At 33.7% G+C, this 18298-nt stretch overlaps 1 protein-coding gene across 1 annotated transcript in view; it reads left to right on the top strand.

Annotated features, from left to right (window-relative positions):
• LOC126976123 (C3 and PZP-like alpha-2-macroglobulin domain-containing protein 8) overlaps nucleotides 1–18298 on the top strand; it is a 275988-nt gene that overhangs the window by 142124 nt on the left and 115566 nt on the right. The window contains exon 6 of the mRNA XM_050824318.1: nucleotides 12021–12244. Within this exon, the coding sequence (XP_050680275.1) occupies nucleotides 12021–12244 (224 nt within the window). The remainder of the gene's footprint in view (nucleotides 1–12020; nucleotides 12245–18298) is intronic.

The raw sequence follows: 18298 nt of genomic DNA, 5'->3' as shown, positions 1-18298 counted from the left end.
TGGTTTAATAGCTTACAACTTACCTTCATTTCATTTTAGCTTTATTTCTTTTTTTAAATGTTGTCTTTATTTAAAGACTCACCTGCTACTTTTAAGAAAAATCTCAGTTAACCATAAACATAAAAGTCTCGTTCTTTATGATTTAGAAGACCGATTGTACTGAAATATTCCTTGGTATATTTCTATTTTATCTCCATTTCTTTTACATTAATCTTTTAAATTAATTATAAAAAGCAGCAACTGCCTCACAATATTAAAAGCTTGGGTTTTATTCCACTTGCCTTGATCAGCTTTTATTAAGTTTTTAGAGTTGCGTTGTGCTAGAATAAAATTATTCCTTGAAACTATACAATATTTTACCTTGGTTCCTAATCAGGAACATCAATTAAATAAAAATTGGTTGATGAACGCAAGAAAAAGACGTCAGCATTATTAATTTTCAGTACTTTTGATGCTGTTTTCAATTCTAAATATAATATTATAAATACTGATTGTTACAATAGTTTATTATAATGAAGTAAAAATAGTTTAAAAAAAAATAAAAAACACGCTTTGGTTGAAAAGATTATGGTTGAAATTTAAAATCAATATCAATTCCTGCCTTATCGACGATAAATGAAAAAAAAAAAAATTAACAAAAATCTTATTTTGCAAATTGAAAAATGGAATAAATTTGTCGAATTAAAGTATTGTTATCGGTCGGTTATGCTGGCGAAATCGTAATAAAAATCAAGCTTCTAAACGAACTCAATCAAAAATGCTCTGTTTAGAAAATACTTCACAGGTACGAGGGCGGCACTGAAAACTTCGGGAATCAAAGAAGCGACACAACATTACTATTTAAAAATGTATTTATTGCTTTTCGAAGTATTCTTTGCGAAATTTGACACATTTTTCCATACGATGGAACCAATCATTGAAGCAACCATTCCATTCGGAAGTTGGAGTCTCCAAAATGGCCGTTTTGTAGGCGTCCACATATTCTCACTTGAGAGAATACTTCGAAAAGCAATAAATACATTTTTAAATAGTAATGTTGTGTCACTTCCTTGATTCCCGAAATTTTCAGTGCCACCCTCGTAGGGCATTGGATGTTTTAATGTTTGCGTTAAGCTAACTGTTTTAGAATCTTTAAAAGAGGATTTAAGGCATGGGTGTAGATAAAAAAAACTTTGCTCAAAGAATCCATTTCAGTTGTATTTTATTTGTTCAGTTCATAGATTCGCCCACTGCATTCTGTCTCGTAGCCTCTATAGCTCTCTCGTAGCTCGAAAATTTACATCCGATGTAGTCGTAAGTCTAGATCGTAATATGTACTGGTTTTACTATTTGTGTGTTATTCCCTCGGGATTTAAATGTTTATCTAACTCTAGCTGATTACATATTTTTGTAGCACGTGAATTTTGTATTTTACATTAGCATCACTGTTGTATTTGGACAGAAATAAAATAATATATAACATATTCATTTATATTCAAATTTCAAAATTATAAGCGGCACCAAAAGCGCTCGAAAAGATTAAGGATTGGTCTCCGCTGCGCTACAACTAGATACTCCAGGCGTACTCGCAAAGTGGGGATAATAGTATATCCCAAGTGGGCGTACTCGAGCCAGTCTCGAACAATGTGTGACGTTGACGTGCCACATGGTTTGTTAAACTTTGCTACTAATTGAAACAAAAATGCCGGGTTGCTTAGTAAAACTTTGTATAAATAATACTACAAGAGAAGAAAGACAGTGGGATGATATATTATCATCAGTAATTTTATTAATGTCAATGTAAAATAACACGAAGCGTATGTTACAAAATTTTAAAGATGCCATCGAGTGTCAAGATGCCACGCACATAAGCATCTAATAGTTGCCGCAATATAAAAGCTATTGTTCTTACATAGTGCGGTATCTATTTGGAGCGCAGCGGAGACCAATCCTTAATCTAAGAGCGATCACCATAGCACATAAGATATTAAGTTTATCTCGCCCTAGTATGCCCTATCCTATGGCATATGGCACCTTGGAATTTAAACATAAAATATAAAGAAAATTTACTTGAATTATGTAATAAAAAATTATTACTTAACCAACCAAAAATGTGGTAGATTAAGTTTATTTTTACATTTTTAATATATCATTTGAAGTTACTATTTTCCAGTTCAAATCAAATCAAAATCACTTTATTCGTGTAGGTCAATGACACTTTAGGAATTTCAAAACCTTTTTCTTACATCTATAACCGATGAAGTTAAAGAACTAATCTAGAAATATTATTCATAAGGATCCTCATGTAAATCTTTTAAACAAATAAATACAAAACCGTCCATATACTCCAGGGTTGTGAGGTAAAAACACTGAGCCCAGAACAACAGAATTGCTGTTTATAACAAGAAATTAAAAAGGCTTTAAATCAAAACATTCAACCCCTTTTTACGTAACAAATTAATAACATAGGCACGCAGTCCTTTGTACGGTGTCACGCGCTGTCACCAGTTATGATAAATCATATTTGTGGACCCTCTTAAAAGTCACATGTCAAAGCGTGCAAAAACTTTGGAGGGCGCTCATGTCAGCTGCTTTTGACTGGGAAATTGTAAGTTTTAAAACGAAGGGTTTTCTGAGAAGTTCAATTAAGTTGCACATTGTGTGAAATTTTACGAACTATGTAGTTAGTAGATTGTTATTGACATTTTATATGCTGTGATATACTTTTATTTAGTACTCAAACAATAGTTTTTTTATTTATTTATTTACTAGAACATACACTTTAACATCCAAATGTTTTGAATTTTCTTGGAAATCAATGACAGTCTCGTGCAAAAGTTTGGTGAGTCAACTTGTCCTGAGGATGCCTCGTGTAGAGGCGAAACACGAGTCGAATTGTTTAAAGACAAACATTTTCGGATTCAACACTAACGAAAACTCAAAACATTTGGATAATTATGGATTTCCGCAAAGTAACGCCTACTTCAATAAATTTTCTTTAATACATTTTAACACATAATATTACATCATATTTGGTCCGTCACCGGCTGTCATATTGTAGAAAACGTATATGTGTATCTCCTGTTTTTAATGTGTTTTAAAAATACTTACCATCATTGTTTAATCTCAAATAACATCACAAAATATATATTGAGGTTTCGTGAATTCAGTGAAGGTGTACATTTCATGTAAATCTTGTCTAAAGTTACACTTGGAGAACAAACAATTGTGTCTATCGCCGGATCCATATAATGTAAAGAACCACGGTGAAACAAAACGACGAGTGAAAGTTATTAAATAAGTTGTGGTAAATAAGAACCAAAAAGTGAAGGAAAGTGTTCTAAGCGTGAGTAATAAGTGTGTACCTAAATCAGCGCGTCTGCCGGCGCCGGTAAGTGTATTTCTAGTAAAACACGGAACACTGTACACATGGTAACTACGACATTAAAACTGTTCACAGACTTTTGTATTGTAAACTCGTTATTTGTTAGGTTATATTGTGCTCAGAAATAAATAAAGTGTATTCGTGTAAATTAAGTGAGGGTACATTCAAACTGGAGTGCATAATATAAGCAATTTAATAGTGTCCATAATTTCGTAATCGTAGTCGTACCGGCAAATGGTTAATTCAATTTAGACTGTTTGTTACGCATCGCATAGCTCTGTATAATAACGCTGGACTAGAGAACGCAGTGGGACACAGAATCGAACCCACGGAAAATATAGCTGTTTTATTTTCTTTTTAGTTTCTCGAGCTTTTTGTTCTTACATTGTTATATTTATTTTATGAAAATTTTGTATACTTTACCATTATAAACATTTTAATTTAATATTTTAAATTTACGTTCCATTTACACGCAAAATATGGAAGAACAATAATTCCAACTGCTATTTGACAAGTTAAAAATCGAAACAAAAAACCAAAGAACTGAATTAACGAATACAATACTAGAAAAAATAGATGAAAAATTAAGACCTTTGCTAGAGGAAAATAAATTATTAAAACTTAAAGTGGCAAACTTGGAAAAGGAGGTGGAGCATTTAGAGAGAGAGAAGAGTAAAAATATAATAATTCATGGATTAGAAGAAAAGGAAAAGACAACTCATGACTACAATTAAAAATATAAAAAAATCTTTTATCGATGAACTGAACATAAATATAGAAGATTATGAGATAAATAAGATCCATCGTATTAGCATGAATAATAAAAATGAGAAACCGAGGCCAGCGCTCCTTTCATTAGTTAGTGGGTGGAAAAAGTATGAAATTATCAGGAATAAAAAGAAATCAAAGTTGTTATACATATCAGAAGATTACTCAAAGGAAACATTAGAAATAAGAAAATCACTTCAACCCAAATTAATAGAAGAAAGGAAAAAAGGAAACTATGCATACATCAAACATGACAAACTGATCGTGAAGGAAAATTCAAGGGCCATAGATAAAAGAAAAAGAGAGATATCAACTTCACCGCAAGTTTATCCGCAACCAAGAAAACAACAAACCTAAGCTCATCAAAGAACAACAAAATAAATGCATTCGATATTATGAAGAGTCGATCTCACTCTCATTCAACTACTTCAACAACGAAACAATAGCAATTATCTACCGGTGATCGGAATCAGAAACATAATAAAAAATATAACAATGAATCAATAGAAAAGAAACAACCTTCCCCAAGCCGGCTGGTCCCCGTGGGGAAAAAAGACCTCAACCCTCCAGCGAACACTAAAATATCGACTCCAATGATAAAATACTCACAACAAAATCTTAAGATTTGTACATTTAACGTGAGATCTTTGGCAACAACAAAACGATTTATTGAACTGACATATCTGCTCCACAAAATAAAAATTGATATATTAGGCCTTGCAGAGGTTAGGAGAATGGGCTGTGCAATTGAAGAACATGAAGATTACATCTTTTGTTACAAGGGCGAAACACTAGGCCTCTATGGAGTTGGCTTTTTAATAAAAAAAGAACATAAAAATAAAATAGTAAGTTTCTCAGCGATTTCAGACAGAGTTGCTGTATTAAAAATGAAATTTGACAACCACATGCTAACAATAATACAAGTGTATGCACCAACTGAAAGGGCAACAGATGAAGAAATTAACTCATTCTATGAAACTTTACATGTAGCTCTCGGCACTGAAGGAGAAAATATTCTAGTTATCGGTGATTTTAATGCAAAAATTGGCCAATGGAGAAAAGAAGATAAAGACAACTTTATTTTAGGAAAATTTGGATACGGAAACAGAAATGAAAGAGAAGATAAACTAATTCAATATGCACTAGAACATAAATTGTCAATAATGAACACCTTTTTTAAAGCACGAGAAAACCGTAAATGGACCTGGCTCTCCCCTTGTGGCAACATAAAAAATGAAATCGATTTTATTCTATCGAACAGCCCTAAGCAGATAAGAAACGTGTTAATATTACATGGATTAGGATTTAGATCTGACCATCGCTTGGTAAGAGCTACCTACACACTAGATCAAGGCAAAAAGAGTAGAATATCCTTCAAAGCACAACCTAAGTCTCTCAGGACGGAAAAGGGATAAATCCTCGTATATAATAAACCTCGAAACCAACATAGGTCAACTGGAAACACAACATGAAGAAGAAGAAGATATTCAAACTTTATACACTAAACTGGTCAATATTATCAACACCAGCCTTGTACGTAATTCAAAAAATAAAGAATCAAAAACCATCCACAAAATACTTAGTGAATCTACTCGAACCCTCCTCACAAGACTAACTGAACTTTTAAAAACAAAACAAAAGTCGAAAGAAATGAAGGAAGAATTGAGCAGATTATTTAAAGCTACAAGCAGGGCTATTGATAAAGACTACAAAAACCACAGGAACAAAATAATTGAGACTAGTCTAAAAGAATACAGAAGCACAAAGAAAGCCTATAAGAAACTGACTACGCACAAAAATTGGATTACAAACTTAAAAACAAAATCAGAAGAAACCAGAGTAGACCAGACATCATAAACGTTGCCACAAATTTCTATAAGAAATTATATGAAAAATCATCAAACTCAGCATATTGTACCACTACAATCGATAAAACAATGGGATATCATCCAGACAGAAGCAACCCACCGCCAGTTAATATTACGGAAGTCACCAAACACATCCTAAAACTCAAGGCAGATAAAAGCCCTGGTCCCGACGGTATACAAAACGAAGCCTTAAAAACTGGAGCTGCCCTGCTAGCCCACCCACTTACATGCCTATTCAACAAAATTCTTGACACCGGTAAGGTACCAGATCAGTGGAAGAGATCAGACATAATACTTCTATACAAGAAGGGAGATCCCCGAGATATAGGTAACTATCGCCCTATAAGCCTTTTATCATGTGTGTATAAACTGTTCACGTCAATCTTACAAAGTCGATTAAGTCCGGCAATCGATAAGCTCCACCCGATAGAACAAGCGGGATTTAGGTCCGGATTTTCAACAACGGACCACATACAAGTAATACAACAAGTGTTAGAGAAATACAAGGAGTTCAACAGGCCCCTATATATCGCTTTTGTCGATTACGCCAAAGCATTTGACACGATTTCCCACGGCTCTATTTGGGAAGCTCTGTATAAATGTCACATAGACGAAAAACATATACGAGTGCTAAAGAGCATCTATAAGGGAAGCGTAAGCCAAGTCAAATTAGAGACACGAGGCCCAGATATACCGATTTGCAGAGGAGTGCGACAAGGAGATCCCCTATCACCCAAGTTATTCATAATGGCAATGCAACACATCTTTGATAATCTAAACTAGCAGTGGGAAATCGACTTACTCACCTCAGATTCGCGGATGATATTGTTTTATTTGCAGAAATAAGTAAGGGATTAGAAAAAATGTTAAATATCTTGAACACAAAAAGCGAAGAAGTAGGTCTTAAAATGAATGAAACTAAAACCAAGGTATTTACAAACAGCCACACAAACATAATCAACTTGAACGGAAAGCCGCTTGAATATGTCAAAAACTACATATACTTAGGTAAGCAATTATCATTCGATGACAAAAACGAAGAACAAGAGGTCGAGCGCCGTATTAACTTGAGCTGGAAAAAGTTCTGGTCCCTGAAAGAAATCCTAAAAGGAGAATTTCCCCTCCACCTAAAGAACACCGTCTTAGATACCTGTGTTTTACCTACTCTCACATACGGATGCCAAACGTGGACGTATAATACAAAAATTAAAACTAAACTTGTCTCATGTCAGAAAGCAATGGAAAGGAGCGTACTAAAAATAAAAAGAATACATAAAGTAAAATGTGAAGGGATACGACGAAAAACAAAGGTTGTAGATGCCTTACATTACGCTCTGAAACAGAAGTGGAAGTGGGCTGGACATATAGCAAGATGTAGAGACAATAGATGGACCTCAGAAGCAACTATGTGGGAAGGGCCAATAGGAAAAAGGAAAATAGGACGTTCTAGGAAAAGGTGGATAGAAGACATTCAAGTGACAGCAGGACACTTATGGAAAAAGATAGCAATGGACAGAGAGGCATGGAACAAGCTGGAGAAGGCCTATACCCAAGAAGGGGTTCCAATCAATAATGATGATGACAGTACATAACAAGAGTCATTAATACAAATAAAAATTTTATATATTTTTTTTTCTTATCTATGTAAATAATGCTAACATAAAGTAATATTTATTATAATAGATGTAATCATAGATATAGCTGTAATATAACTGGAAGAATGTAATTTAATAGTAGATTGGAAATAAATAGGTTTTATTATTATTATTACACTAGGCATGGCCTGTCCAGTAGGCAACCAATTTACATTCTATGAACACCGTGTTTTAAGTTTTTCTTTTCTACAAAAATTTCGTTTCATGTACAACATTAACTCCTAAACTCTTACGGCCGTTCCCAATATACTATCTACAGATACAGATAAATTACTACCTTTTACTGTCAGTTATTAGCTGTCAATAATCTAACGCTGTCCCAATATTCCCGATAAGTCATTCTTATCGCCTTATACTGGGACGCGTGAATTGCAATTTCCATACAGTCTTTATATCGCTGGTAAGCTATACGTCGTCCGATTGACAGACAGCGTGCACGGATACCGTGAGTTACCGTCAATAAGTTTATTGGGACAGAAAAGTCGACGATAGTTAAGATTTTTATCTCAAGTAAGAGATAGACTGAATATTGGGAACGGCCGTTAGATCATTTACACGAGCAGATAGACTGTAACAGCTATGAAAACGCGAACCCACTACGGTCAGAAACTAGTCGGTACCGACACCGATAAAACGTGAGTAAAGCCGTGTTAAATAAATAAAGCAGTGAAAACGTCAAAAAAAATTGAGGTTGACACATGTAGCTTATCACGCACATTAATGTATTAAAGGCTGTATCTAGACGCATAAATTATTTAAGACTAAACTGCTGAATCTATTTTATTAAAATTTTGTACACTATATTCAGTTCGATCCAACTAGAGAGATCGGATCGTTTTCATTTTGTCTCAATTTCAAATATTTATGTATGAGATAATTTTTTTACGTACAATTTGACAGTTTGCTGTGACATGTCATTACAAGAACAGGGAAAACCGAAATTATTATTGTAAAGATGGAACTTCTACAACAATAAAGATTTAAAATTTTAATCTATATATTATATAAAAATGAATTGCTGCTCGTTAATCTCGCTTAAACTCGAGAACGGCTGGACCGTTTTGGCTAACTTTGGTCTTGAATTATTTATGGAAGACCAGAGAAGGTTTCAAAAGTGAAAAAATATAAAAATGCTTGGAATTAAATAAAAACAATAATTTTATTTTTCCTTTGGTGTATCCCCAATGTATAAATCAAAAAAGAATAGTTTAAATTGAATAAATAATTAGAATTTTTATATCTTTCCAACTTTCTCAGGAGATAAAAAAGAAACTTAATTTTAGCTAACTTATTACTGATTTTTTTCATAAATATTAAAAAATATGGCGATATATTCATTTAATAAAAAGTAAATAAAGTTTTAAGAAACAAAGATTTTTATGAGTACTACGTCCTTAGTCATGTGTGTACGCGGACGAAGTCGCGGGTAGTAGCTAGTATTTTATATATATATGCATTTTATTTATGGAAAAGGAGGACAGACCAGCGTACGGGTCACCTGGTGTTAAGTGATCACCGCCGCCCGTATTCTCTTTCAACACCAGAGGAATCACAGGAGCGTTGCGGGCCTTTAAAGAAGGAGTACGCGCTTTTTTTGAAGGTACCCATGTCGTATCGTCTCGGAAACACCGCAAATGGAAGTTCATTCCACAGCTTTGTAGAACGTGGGAGAAAGCTCCTTGAAAACCGCATTGTGGAGGATAGCCACACAGATGGTGGGGATGATATCCTAAACTTACTTGTACTTAAACTAGCTTGTGGCGTGTCGTGCGAAGGTAGAATTTGGCGGTAGGAATCAGGTGAAACAGCTCTTCGGAACACTCCCCATGATAAATATTGTGTGGAGGTGGAGCGAAGAGCACTGGTCACCAGCTCTATTGTATGTATCTAAATATATTAAGTTCTTGATTATTATCTGTATTTGCAATCTCCACAATCGCGAGTTGATTGGCGAATGCAATTGAAATGGAATGAAATTATTTGCAAGGCTTTCAGTCTATCCTATTTCTTTGTTTTTGCTACGCTCTCGACCAGACTTCAAATTAAACGAAAAACATAAAACACAATTAATTGATACAATGAGTATGAGTATCTACAAAAATGTTGAGAATTAGTTGTTTAAGCCACAACCTGAGAAATGATTTGTTCAACTCTACGCAAACAGAATTTTATAACGAGGTGGTACTCGAACGGCTAGCTCAGTTGGTTAGAGCACCGGCATGGAACGCCGGAGGTTGAGGGTTCGAATCCCGCATCGTTCATAAAATTTTGTTTTTCAAATTTTTTTTGTGTTTAAGCATATTATTTTCCAGAAAGTTTGAATTAAGTTGGATTTATATATTGATAATAACAAATTCAATATATATACATAAATATCATTAAAAAAAAATATCATTTCGGAACGACCTCTATGTGGTCTAGTAGCCGTGAGATAGCCTACGCTCTGACACCTACTTGTCCCACGCCGAGTCGTAGCCGTACAGATCTTGTAGGTGAGTAGCGCCCTCGTAAGGGTTTGTTTGTAAAATTTTAAATTTCAGTTGTTCACTTTAATTTTCAGATTTAGTTTTTGTATGATTACGGCTAGGTTTACTAGGCTCCTTTGTACAGGATGCCGGCTAGTTTATGGGTACAATGGCGCCTATTTCTGCCGTGAAGCAGTAATGTGTAAGCATTACTGTGTTTCGATCTGAAGGGCGCCGTAGCTAGTGATATTACTGGGCAAATGACACTTAACATCTTATGTCTCAAGTTGACGAGCGCAATTGTAGTGCCGCTTAGAATTTTTTTGTTTTTCAAGAATCCTGAGCGGCACTGCATTGTAATGGGCAAGGCGTATCAATTACCATCAGCTAATCGTCCTGCTCATCTCGTCCCTTATTTTCATAAGAAAAAAATTGGTAGTTCTACCCGTGTGTTTATTTAATGTCACCATTGAAGCTCCGTACTGTATTCATAGCAAGGTTATTTAATGCTCAAATTTCTATTAAATCTATTATCTAAAAGTTAATAACACTCAGTCTTCTGAGTGTCTACACCATCAAGAAAACAGCTCTTTGTTGAGCTCCAATACGGCTTCGGCATTCAGACTTCGCTTGACATTAACTCTTTTCTTTTGTCGCACGTTGCTCCTTTTAAAATCTTTTGTACTCATTTTTCTTTATCGAACATTGCAACTTCGTAGCGTAAGATCGGAAATTGGTTTGAATTATTAAATGTTTCACGATAACTGCTTCAAAATACAATCATGCCTAGCTTTTGTATCGTCGGAATATTTTACGTTTAATACTCTTCATAAATAAACTTAAACAACAGTTAATGAAAGTTTAATTCATCTATTATAGATTTATATTTCAAAGTTATCTTTTGCTTATCTCAGCTACGTTATTGAAACTTTCGTTCGGTTTTCAAGCTGGTTTTACTATTTTTGTGAATTTTAAATGGACAAGATAATTTTTTCGTATTTTATTTTTATTTGTTTACAGTTTTGTACTTTTTATTTTTATTAAGAGTAGTGTCGTAAAGTTTTCTGTTTCTCATAATGATTCTAGCTATCGACGAAAGAATTACTCTTAAAGGTGTCCTCTGGATCCGTTCAAATAGACAAAAGAGAATTGAAGAAAAAGTGGGAGGCCTTTTCCACCAGGGAAATGTGTTTTATTACTGAAAGAGCTTTTTATTGTTTGTAGACGCAGTTCATCAACAATTGTAATAACATAAATTTTCAAGGTTAGGTAAAATGATTTGACAAACTAACTTACCTTACTTAAATAATACTTACATGCCGTTATATTCCCATTCTTTGATTCTAAGTTATTTATATTTGAAAGAAGGAATTCATATATACATTCTGATTTATTATGACGTTTAATAAAATAATTTACTTATATAATGATAGATGTTTGCACATTGATATAATGAAGTTAACTGAAAGTGTGCGCCTTAAATAGAATTACTTATATTCTGGATTCGAAGAAGTGGGGTGCCTATTTAATTGATTTGAGTATTGCAAATTTACGCTTTATATTGAATGAACTCAGTTATATTCTTTACCTCGTGAGTAACTCCTTAATGTGATAGATTTCATGTAAAACATTACAATTTTTTTCGAGTTTTGAATTTTGTCGCGCATCCCTTATTTATATAATAGTATGCAAGAAAACATTAAACTAACCGACATCCATGGAGAATAATCTATATGATATGAACTGATAGTAAAAATCTCGTCAACTGTTCAACCGTTTCGTAGACCGCATCCAGAACAGACAGACAATGAATCCATTCATATGAATTTAGTACTTATTAAGTAGATATTGTTCAACTTTAAGTTTATGTGTTGAGCTTACATAGTTTCTTTCTTTACAGGAGTTCGCAAGTTGAGTTCGATAATCGCATCTGGAGCTCGATCAGGGAATTGGAGGATTGACGCTAAAGTCGGCGGTGGGTCATCTCGAGTGGATATCAACGTGGGATCAGGAGTTGGAGTCACCGCTCCGGCTGTACCGGCAGCTGAACAGCATTATGTGGAGCTCAAGTTTGCAGACAGCATGAGACGACGATACAAGCCTGGCTTACCTTTCGTCGGACGGGTAAATCAAATTTCAAATTCAAAAATTTTTATTCAAAATACTATATTTTGAGAATATCACTAATTGAAAGTAAAAATCTACCACCCATTCAAAAATGTATGCATCAGACTGAAAAAGAACGGGCTCAAGAAAGTCAGCAGCCTTCATTGTTTTAAAAATAATGTAACAATGTTAACATACAAATAAAAAAAATAAAAAAAAAACTATTCTAAAACCATATATTTATTAATTTAATCTAATACTGGTTATTCTTGTTATTGTTAACGACGTGACGGTAGGTGACTTAAATATCTGGATAGCATAAAAAAGATTCTAGATTTAACCTGCTCATAAGAATTTAAGAGTTCCGTTACATTGTCATGGATCCCATAATCAGAACCTAACCAAACTACCTTTGAAGTATATCATTTCTAATAAAAAAAGAATCATTGAAATCGGTTGGTGCGATATTGAGTTATTCATCAATTTTCCGCGCACATAGTTATAGCAAATTTAAGAATTTTATGGTTTTCTCTATGATGCCATTATCAGGATTGGACCAAATTGACGAGATTTGTACATTCAAAACAGCGCAGTAAACTTAAAAGGCATCGTTCCTTTAATTCCCAAGTTCCTTTGTTGTTTTAGGATAGCCATACCTTAGGAATTCCTCCTTCTACATAGTAAAAAAATAATTTCATACTAATGATAAAAATGTATGTCATAATCGCCACGCTTGGCAGGCGGGTTGGCGATCGCAGTTGATGGTGATGCTCTATTGGAAAGATGCTGCTGCCCATCCTCCGTTCTTTGTATCCCTTAGTCGCCTCTTACGACCCCACGGAAAGAGATGGGGTGGTGCTATTATGGTGCGACACCACTGTAGATTTGGTTGGTATCATTAAATTCTGAGGCGTTCCGTCATAACCAGACACCATGTGTTAAGTTAAAAACTATTTTATTGCTGAAATAAATAATTTTTGAAACTAATGATCCTGTACAGATACAAGAGATGAGAGATCATAAATTTACTATGCCTATTGAATACAATTATCCCGTTTGAAAGTTTGCCTGGACATAATTATTTGCTAGAATATAAAATTTTATTCGGAGTCGTGCCGTATTCAGAACGTTACTCTCCACTGTATATCTAATCAGCGACTTTTATTCCCTGGGGATAAATGGAGGGCAGATTACAAATAGCTCTGGAGTTCAAAGCTACGTGTTTTCTAGTTCATATAATTACTACAAATACTTGCAGCATATTAAAAGTAATAATGTAATTGAACGAAGAATGGGCTATGATTTTTAAATACTTGCACAATTTTACAATTAATAATTTAATGGAACGTAGAATCGGCAATGATATTTTTTTTATAATCGACAAATGGAGCGAATATCCCACTTCATATTTGGCGGAACTTATCTGCTAATAATGGCACACATTCAACACAAATTGAACTCAATAATATCAAGAAAACAAAATACTCGTAGTTTAGAAGTAAATCTACCAAAACAAATTTTTGGGTATTTCATATAATGTGTTACGTCCAAATGGGCGTACTCGAGCAAAAAACGCAAATAATTTATGGGTCCGTGCCATAGAAGGTACATATTATATAAAACAATGTAGACCAGTGCTGAAGCCTTTGAAAATGACAAAAAATTTAAAAAATAATAGTAGTATGAAACCTATTGGAAAAGGAAGAGAATATTACAAAAATGGAAGGAAATATAAATAACGCGCGATCTGAGGTAAAAAAACGGTTTATCTCGATTTCCGGTCAAAATACTAGTCCTATCGAAAAGTGAAGCAGTTTTGTGCGAGTATGTCGGTCTGAAGGGTGCCGTTATGATATTACTGTGCAAATGAGACTTAACATCTCATGTCTCAAGGTGACGAGTGCAATAATTATTGTAGTGCCGCTCAGAATGCTTGGGTATTTTGAGAATCCTGAGCGGAACTGTATTTTAACGGACAGGGTGTATCAATTACCATAAGATGAACGATCTGCTCATCTCGTCTCTTACTGTCATTAAAAAAAAAACCTCTACACAAACCGTTACTCCATTAGTGACAGTTATTTTAGTAATCACCACCCGGGCTCCGGGTTTGAATACACGTAGGCACAATGAATGTTAGTTTCCAATTTTTAGATATGTATATTAAAGAATTTATACTGTATAGCTTAAACCCATTCACGCTTCACTGTGACTCGTCTATATTCAATAGATTAATAAAAACATGCTCCTATATGAAAACAATAATAAGTAAAAATTTCAAAACAATCGTTAAACAAACACCAAACAATGAATATAAAATTTTATATTTTTAGATTTAAAACGATCGGTATAGAATTTTTTGGAGATTTCCGATTTTTATAATATATACAGATAACATCATTGTATCGGGTTTAAATCCCGGTAGGTGCAAGCATTTGTATGATGAATATGGATGTTTGTTTCCGAGTCATGTTCTTATGTATGTTTAAGTTAGTATATTGTATTAAATATATCGTTGTCTTGCAACCCATAATACAGGCTATATATGCCTAATTTGGAACAAGATAGTTTGTGTAAAAAGTGGGTTAATATTATTATTATTATACATAATACAGATCATCCTATAACGTTGTTTGGTAGTGTACAAATAAAATGATTTTAATGCGCACAGATTTCCAATGATAACTGATTTTTGTAATGATAATAATATCTATATATTGGTGTAGAATGGTGGGCTTTTTGGAAATATATAACAAAATTCTGTGTTTTCTTAACTCTAACAGGCTTCAGGTAGGTACGGTCTTTGTTCTCTGAAAATATTTTAGTTTTTTTTTATATAATGTGAATGTTCTTACTGTGGAAAAGTTTAAGCAGTTAAAGACTTTTTGTAGAGCATTCCAATACCGGAGCAGACGGTAAGAAACTTTACCAAAGTTTTTTTAAGCGTAACGCTAGTCGAATACTTTTACTTCACGGGAAGAAAAATAAAACCAGAGAAGAATCGCTCGCGCGAATAAAATCGTGTTTGAATCGTTTGTATATAAAGTATTAAACTTCACATTGTTTGAAGTAGAACTTAAGACTGTGGATATTATTTTTGTTCTTGATTTATAATTTTGTGTTATAATAATATATAAAATATTTAAAGTATAAATAACACAAACAGCTATTTTTTTAAACTTGCAACTTGTGATTGAGTTTTACTATACTTTTAGTCACTGATTTTAACTTTTTAGTCCCAAAACATCAGTTTAAGCCACATCGAAATTATTTTAGACGTTTTTGGCATCGCGCGCACAATCAATCTGATAAAAATTCTAAATAGGCTAGACCTTTTTAGAATTACTAGTTACTTAAGTACTCCGTGTATATACATATTCTTTGAAAAATATATATTAAGATACTATTTAAATAACCACAATATTTATACTATTTTAATATAATATTCCACGCTTCACGTCTTCCTATTCTAATTCGCAATATAGTTGAGATTATCAAAACACATCGGAAATACGGTATGCCAATAAACAAAATATCATCCCGAAAAAACCCGCCAATTCTTATTCAGCTTGTGTATTTCGTTCGTGTCGGTAACATAAGTGTAATAAATTATACGAATACAAGAGGCCTTTTATCAATGTGATTCTTTGTTCTGCCGTAGTGAAGTGATGCTTATTAGTCTTATGATTGATTACAACTGGGGCCTAATACGGCTCCTTGGGAGATCCTTGAAAACCTTGTTATAACGTCATTTATAACATCATCTATTAAAGCTTTTGTGTTGATAAAATATACTGTATTAATGTATATAAAATTTGTACAAATGCGAATCAAGCCCAAACACCACAGATTCTTCGGTAGAGGATGCGTATAGCGTCTAACCTTAAGCCATGTTCACGGGCTTTAGGAGCATTCTACATGAAGACTAACACGTCTAAACAGAATTAGCACTAATTATGATAACTCATAACATTTAGATCAAAGTTAATTATAATATTATTTCTTTGCTTGACGCGAGTATTATATCCACGTTTTATTCGATCAAAAATTATTTTATTTAAATGTCAGTTATATTTTCAACAATACCGCGGATGTGTTAAGCTTCTTTTGCTTAGAAATATCGACAGTTAATTCAACAACTGCTCTTATAAAAATAATATAATAAGTATTATAATAACATATTGTATAGCTCAATTGACTTCAGCAGAATTTTATAGCAAAAACTTTTTAATAATATTATTCCTATTAAAATTTCGAGATGATTTCTCGAAATATATATTTCGAAAAGTTGGTGCAATTTATTAGAAGAGTGGAAATATCATCGCGACAAGCGCGCCACCAAATTTCAGAGCAAAATCTTCGAGCAAAGGTTTTGGATGTAAGCCAGGTTGTACGAAACTTAATGGGTTAATTAAAGGGGACTCTTAGAATATCGTTTTCATAATAAACTGGGCTTAGAGGATTGACGGTAAATGCTTATCTAGAACGTTTGCTCTGTATAATATTGTTTTCATTGCATAATTTTGAAGATGTTAACGCATTTTAGAATAAATATGATACCGATTTACGTTAGTCATGAAAATATTTAAATAATATTATTTTAGAATTTATAATAACATGTTTTTGTTTGCAAATAATTTTATGTCTCAACCTTATTCCATTATTAATTCTTTTGTGAGTTAAAAAATTAATCTCACCTTTAATTGGTTTAGTTTCCGACTTGTTTCATACCGTTGATGATTCCTCATCAGGGTGAGTGATAAAGAGTTTGCCGTCACGCCCGTCTTGCTCTGCGTACTTTGACACAAACGCATCCGTTTTTTTTATGAAAATAAGGGACGAGACGAACAGAACGCTCAGCTGATGGTAATTGATACGCCCTACCCATTACAATGCAGTGCCGCTCAAGATTCTTGAAAAACCCAAAAATTCCGGGCGGCCCCACAATTGGGCTCGTCACCTTGAGACATAAGCTGTGACATCTCAAATGCCCAGCAATTTCACTAGCAACGGCACCCTTCAGACCGAGACATAGTAATGCTTACACATTACTGCTTCACGGCAGAAATAGGCGCCGTTGTGGTACACATAATCTAGCCGGCATCCTGTGCAAAGGAGCCCAATGGTATTCATATCGCCATGTCCATCATCTTTGCGAGTACACCCCGCGCCCCCGATCTTTTATCACTCACCCTGATGAAGATCCTCCGATTGATCCGAAGCTAGTTCATATCTTTACAGTTATAGTAGTAAGTTTAAATTACATAATATCAGATGTACCAAAAGAACATGGTCAGCATTTCAATTGATAACGTGTTTTGAGGGGCCTACCTTAAAAAACATGCAGTTTGTTATTTTTCCTTTCTCGTCAATCCTTGACTTTATTACTTTTTTGTTATCGACAAAAGAAAACACTCAAACATCAAAGAAGACTTTTCAGTGAATTTTTTCTCATCTTTTAAACAACGGCAATATTTGAATTTAAAATTTGATTTTGCAAGACTGATTCTGTATCTTATTAAAACTTCACAAGAAAATATTTTATCCAAATTAATTAATATTAAAACAAATTGATAAAATTTTACATGATGCTAACTTTAAATGCCTTTGGATTATTTAGCGACATTGCTGTCTCTTTTAAACCAGACTGATCTATTTTGATCATGTGGTTAAGGCTACATACACTAAATGCCAGCGACCTTGAGCGATATGAGTTCACGGCTGCCGGCCCGACATCTATATAACAAAGCCAATATTTTCAAAATTCTTGCGTGGAAAACAGTTTATATGCTTACAATCCTCGTTATTCACTATTAATCTGAATAAATGAACCTACACAAAAAAGGTACAAGCTAGAAGAATAACATTTCTGAGAGAAGTACCAAAAAAATGCGTCACGCGATGCCAAAAAACTTGTTTAACTTCAAAGAAATGTGGTAATTCAAAAAGACTCGGCAGTGTTAACTATAACCAACAGCAAGCATTAGCAACCTACAAATAAGACTTAAGGATGTGTGTAACAGGATTAAGTAGTGTTCATAGCTCGAAATGCTATACTTTCACCACAAAACT

Source organism: Leptidea sinapis, chromosome 39 (assembly GCF_905404315.1).
Source record: "Leptidea sinapis chromosome 39, ilLepSina1.1, whole genome shotgun sequence".
Lineage (NCBI taxonomy): Eukaryota > Metazoa > Arthropoda > Insecta > Lepidoptera > Pieridae > Leptidea > Leptidea sinapis.
Note: the sequence above shows the minus strand (reverse complement) of the source record. Positions and strands in the feature narration are given on the sequence as shown.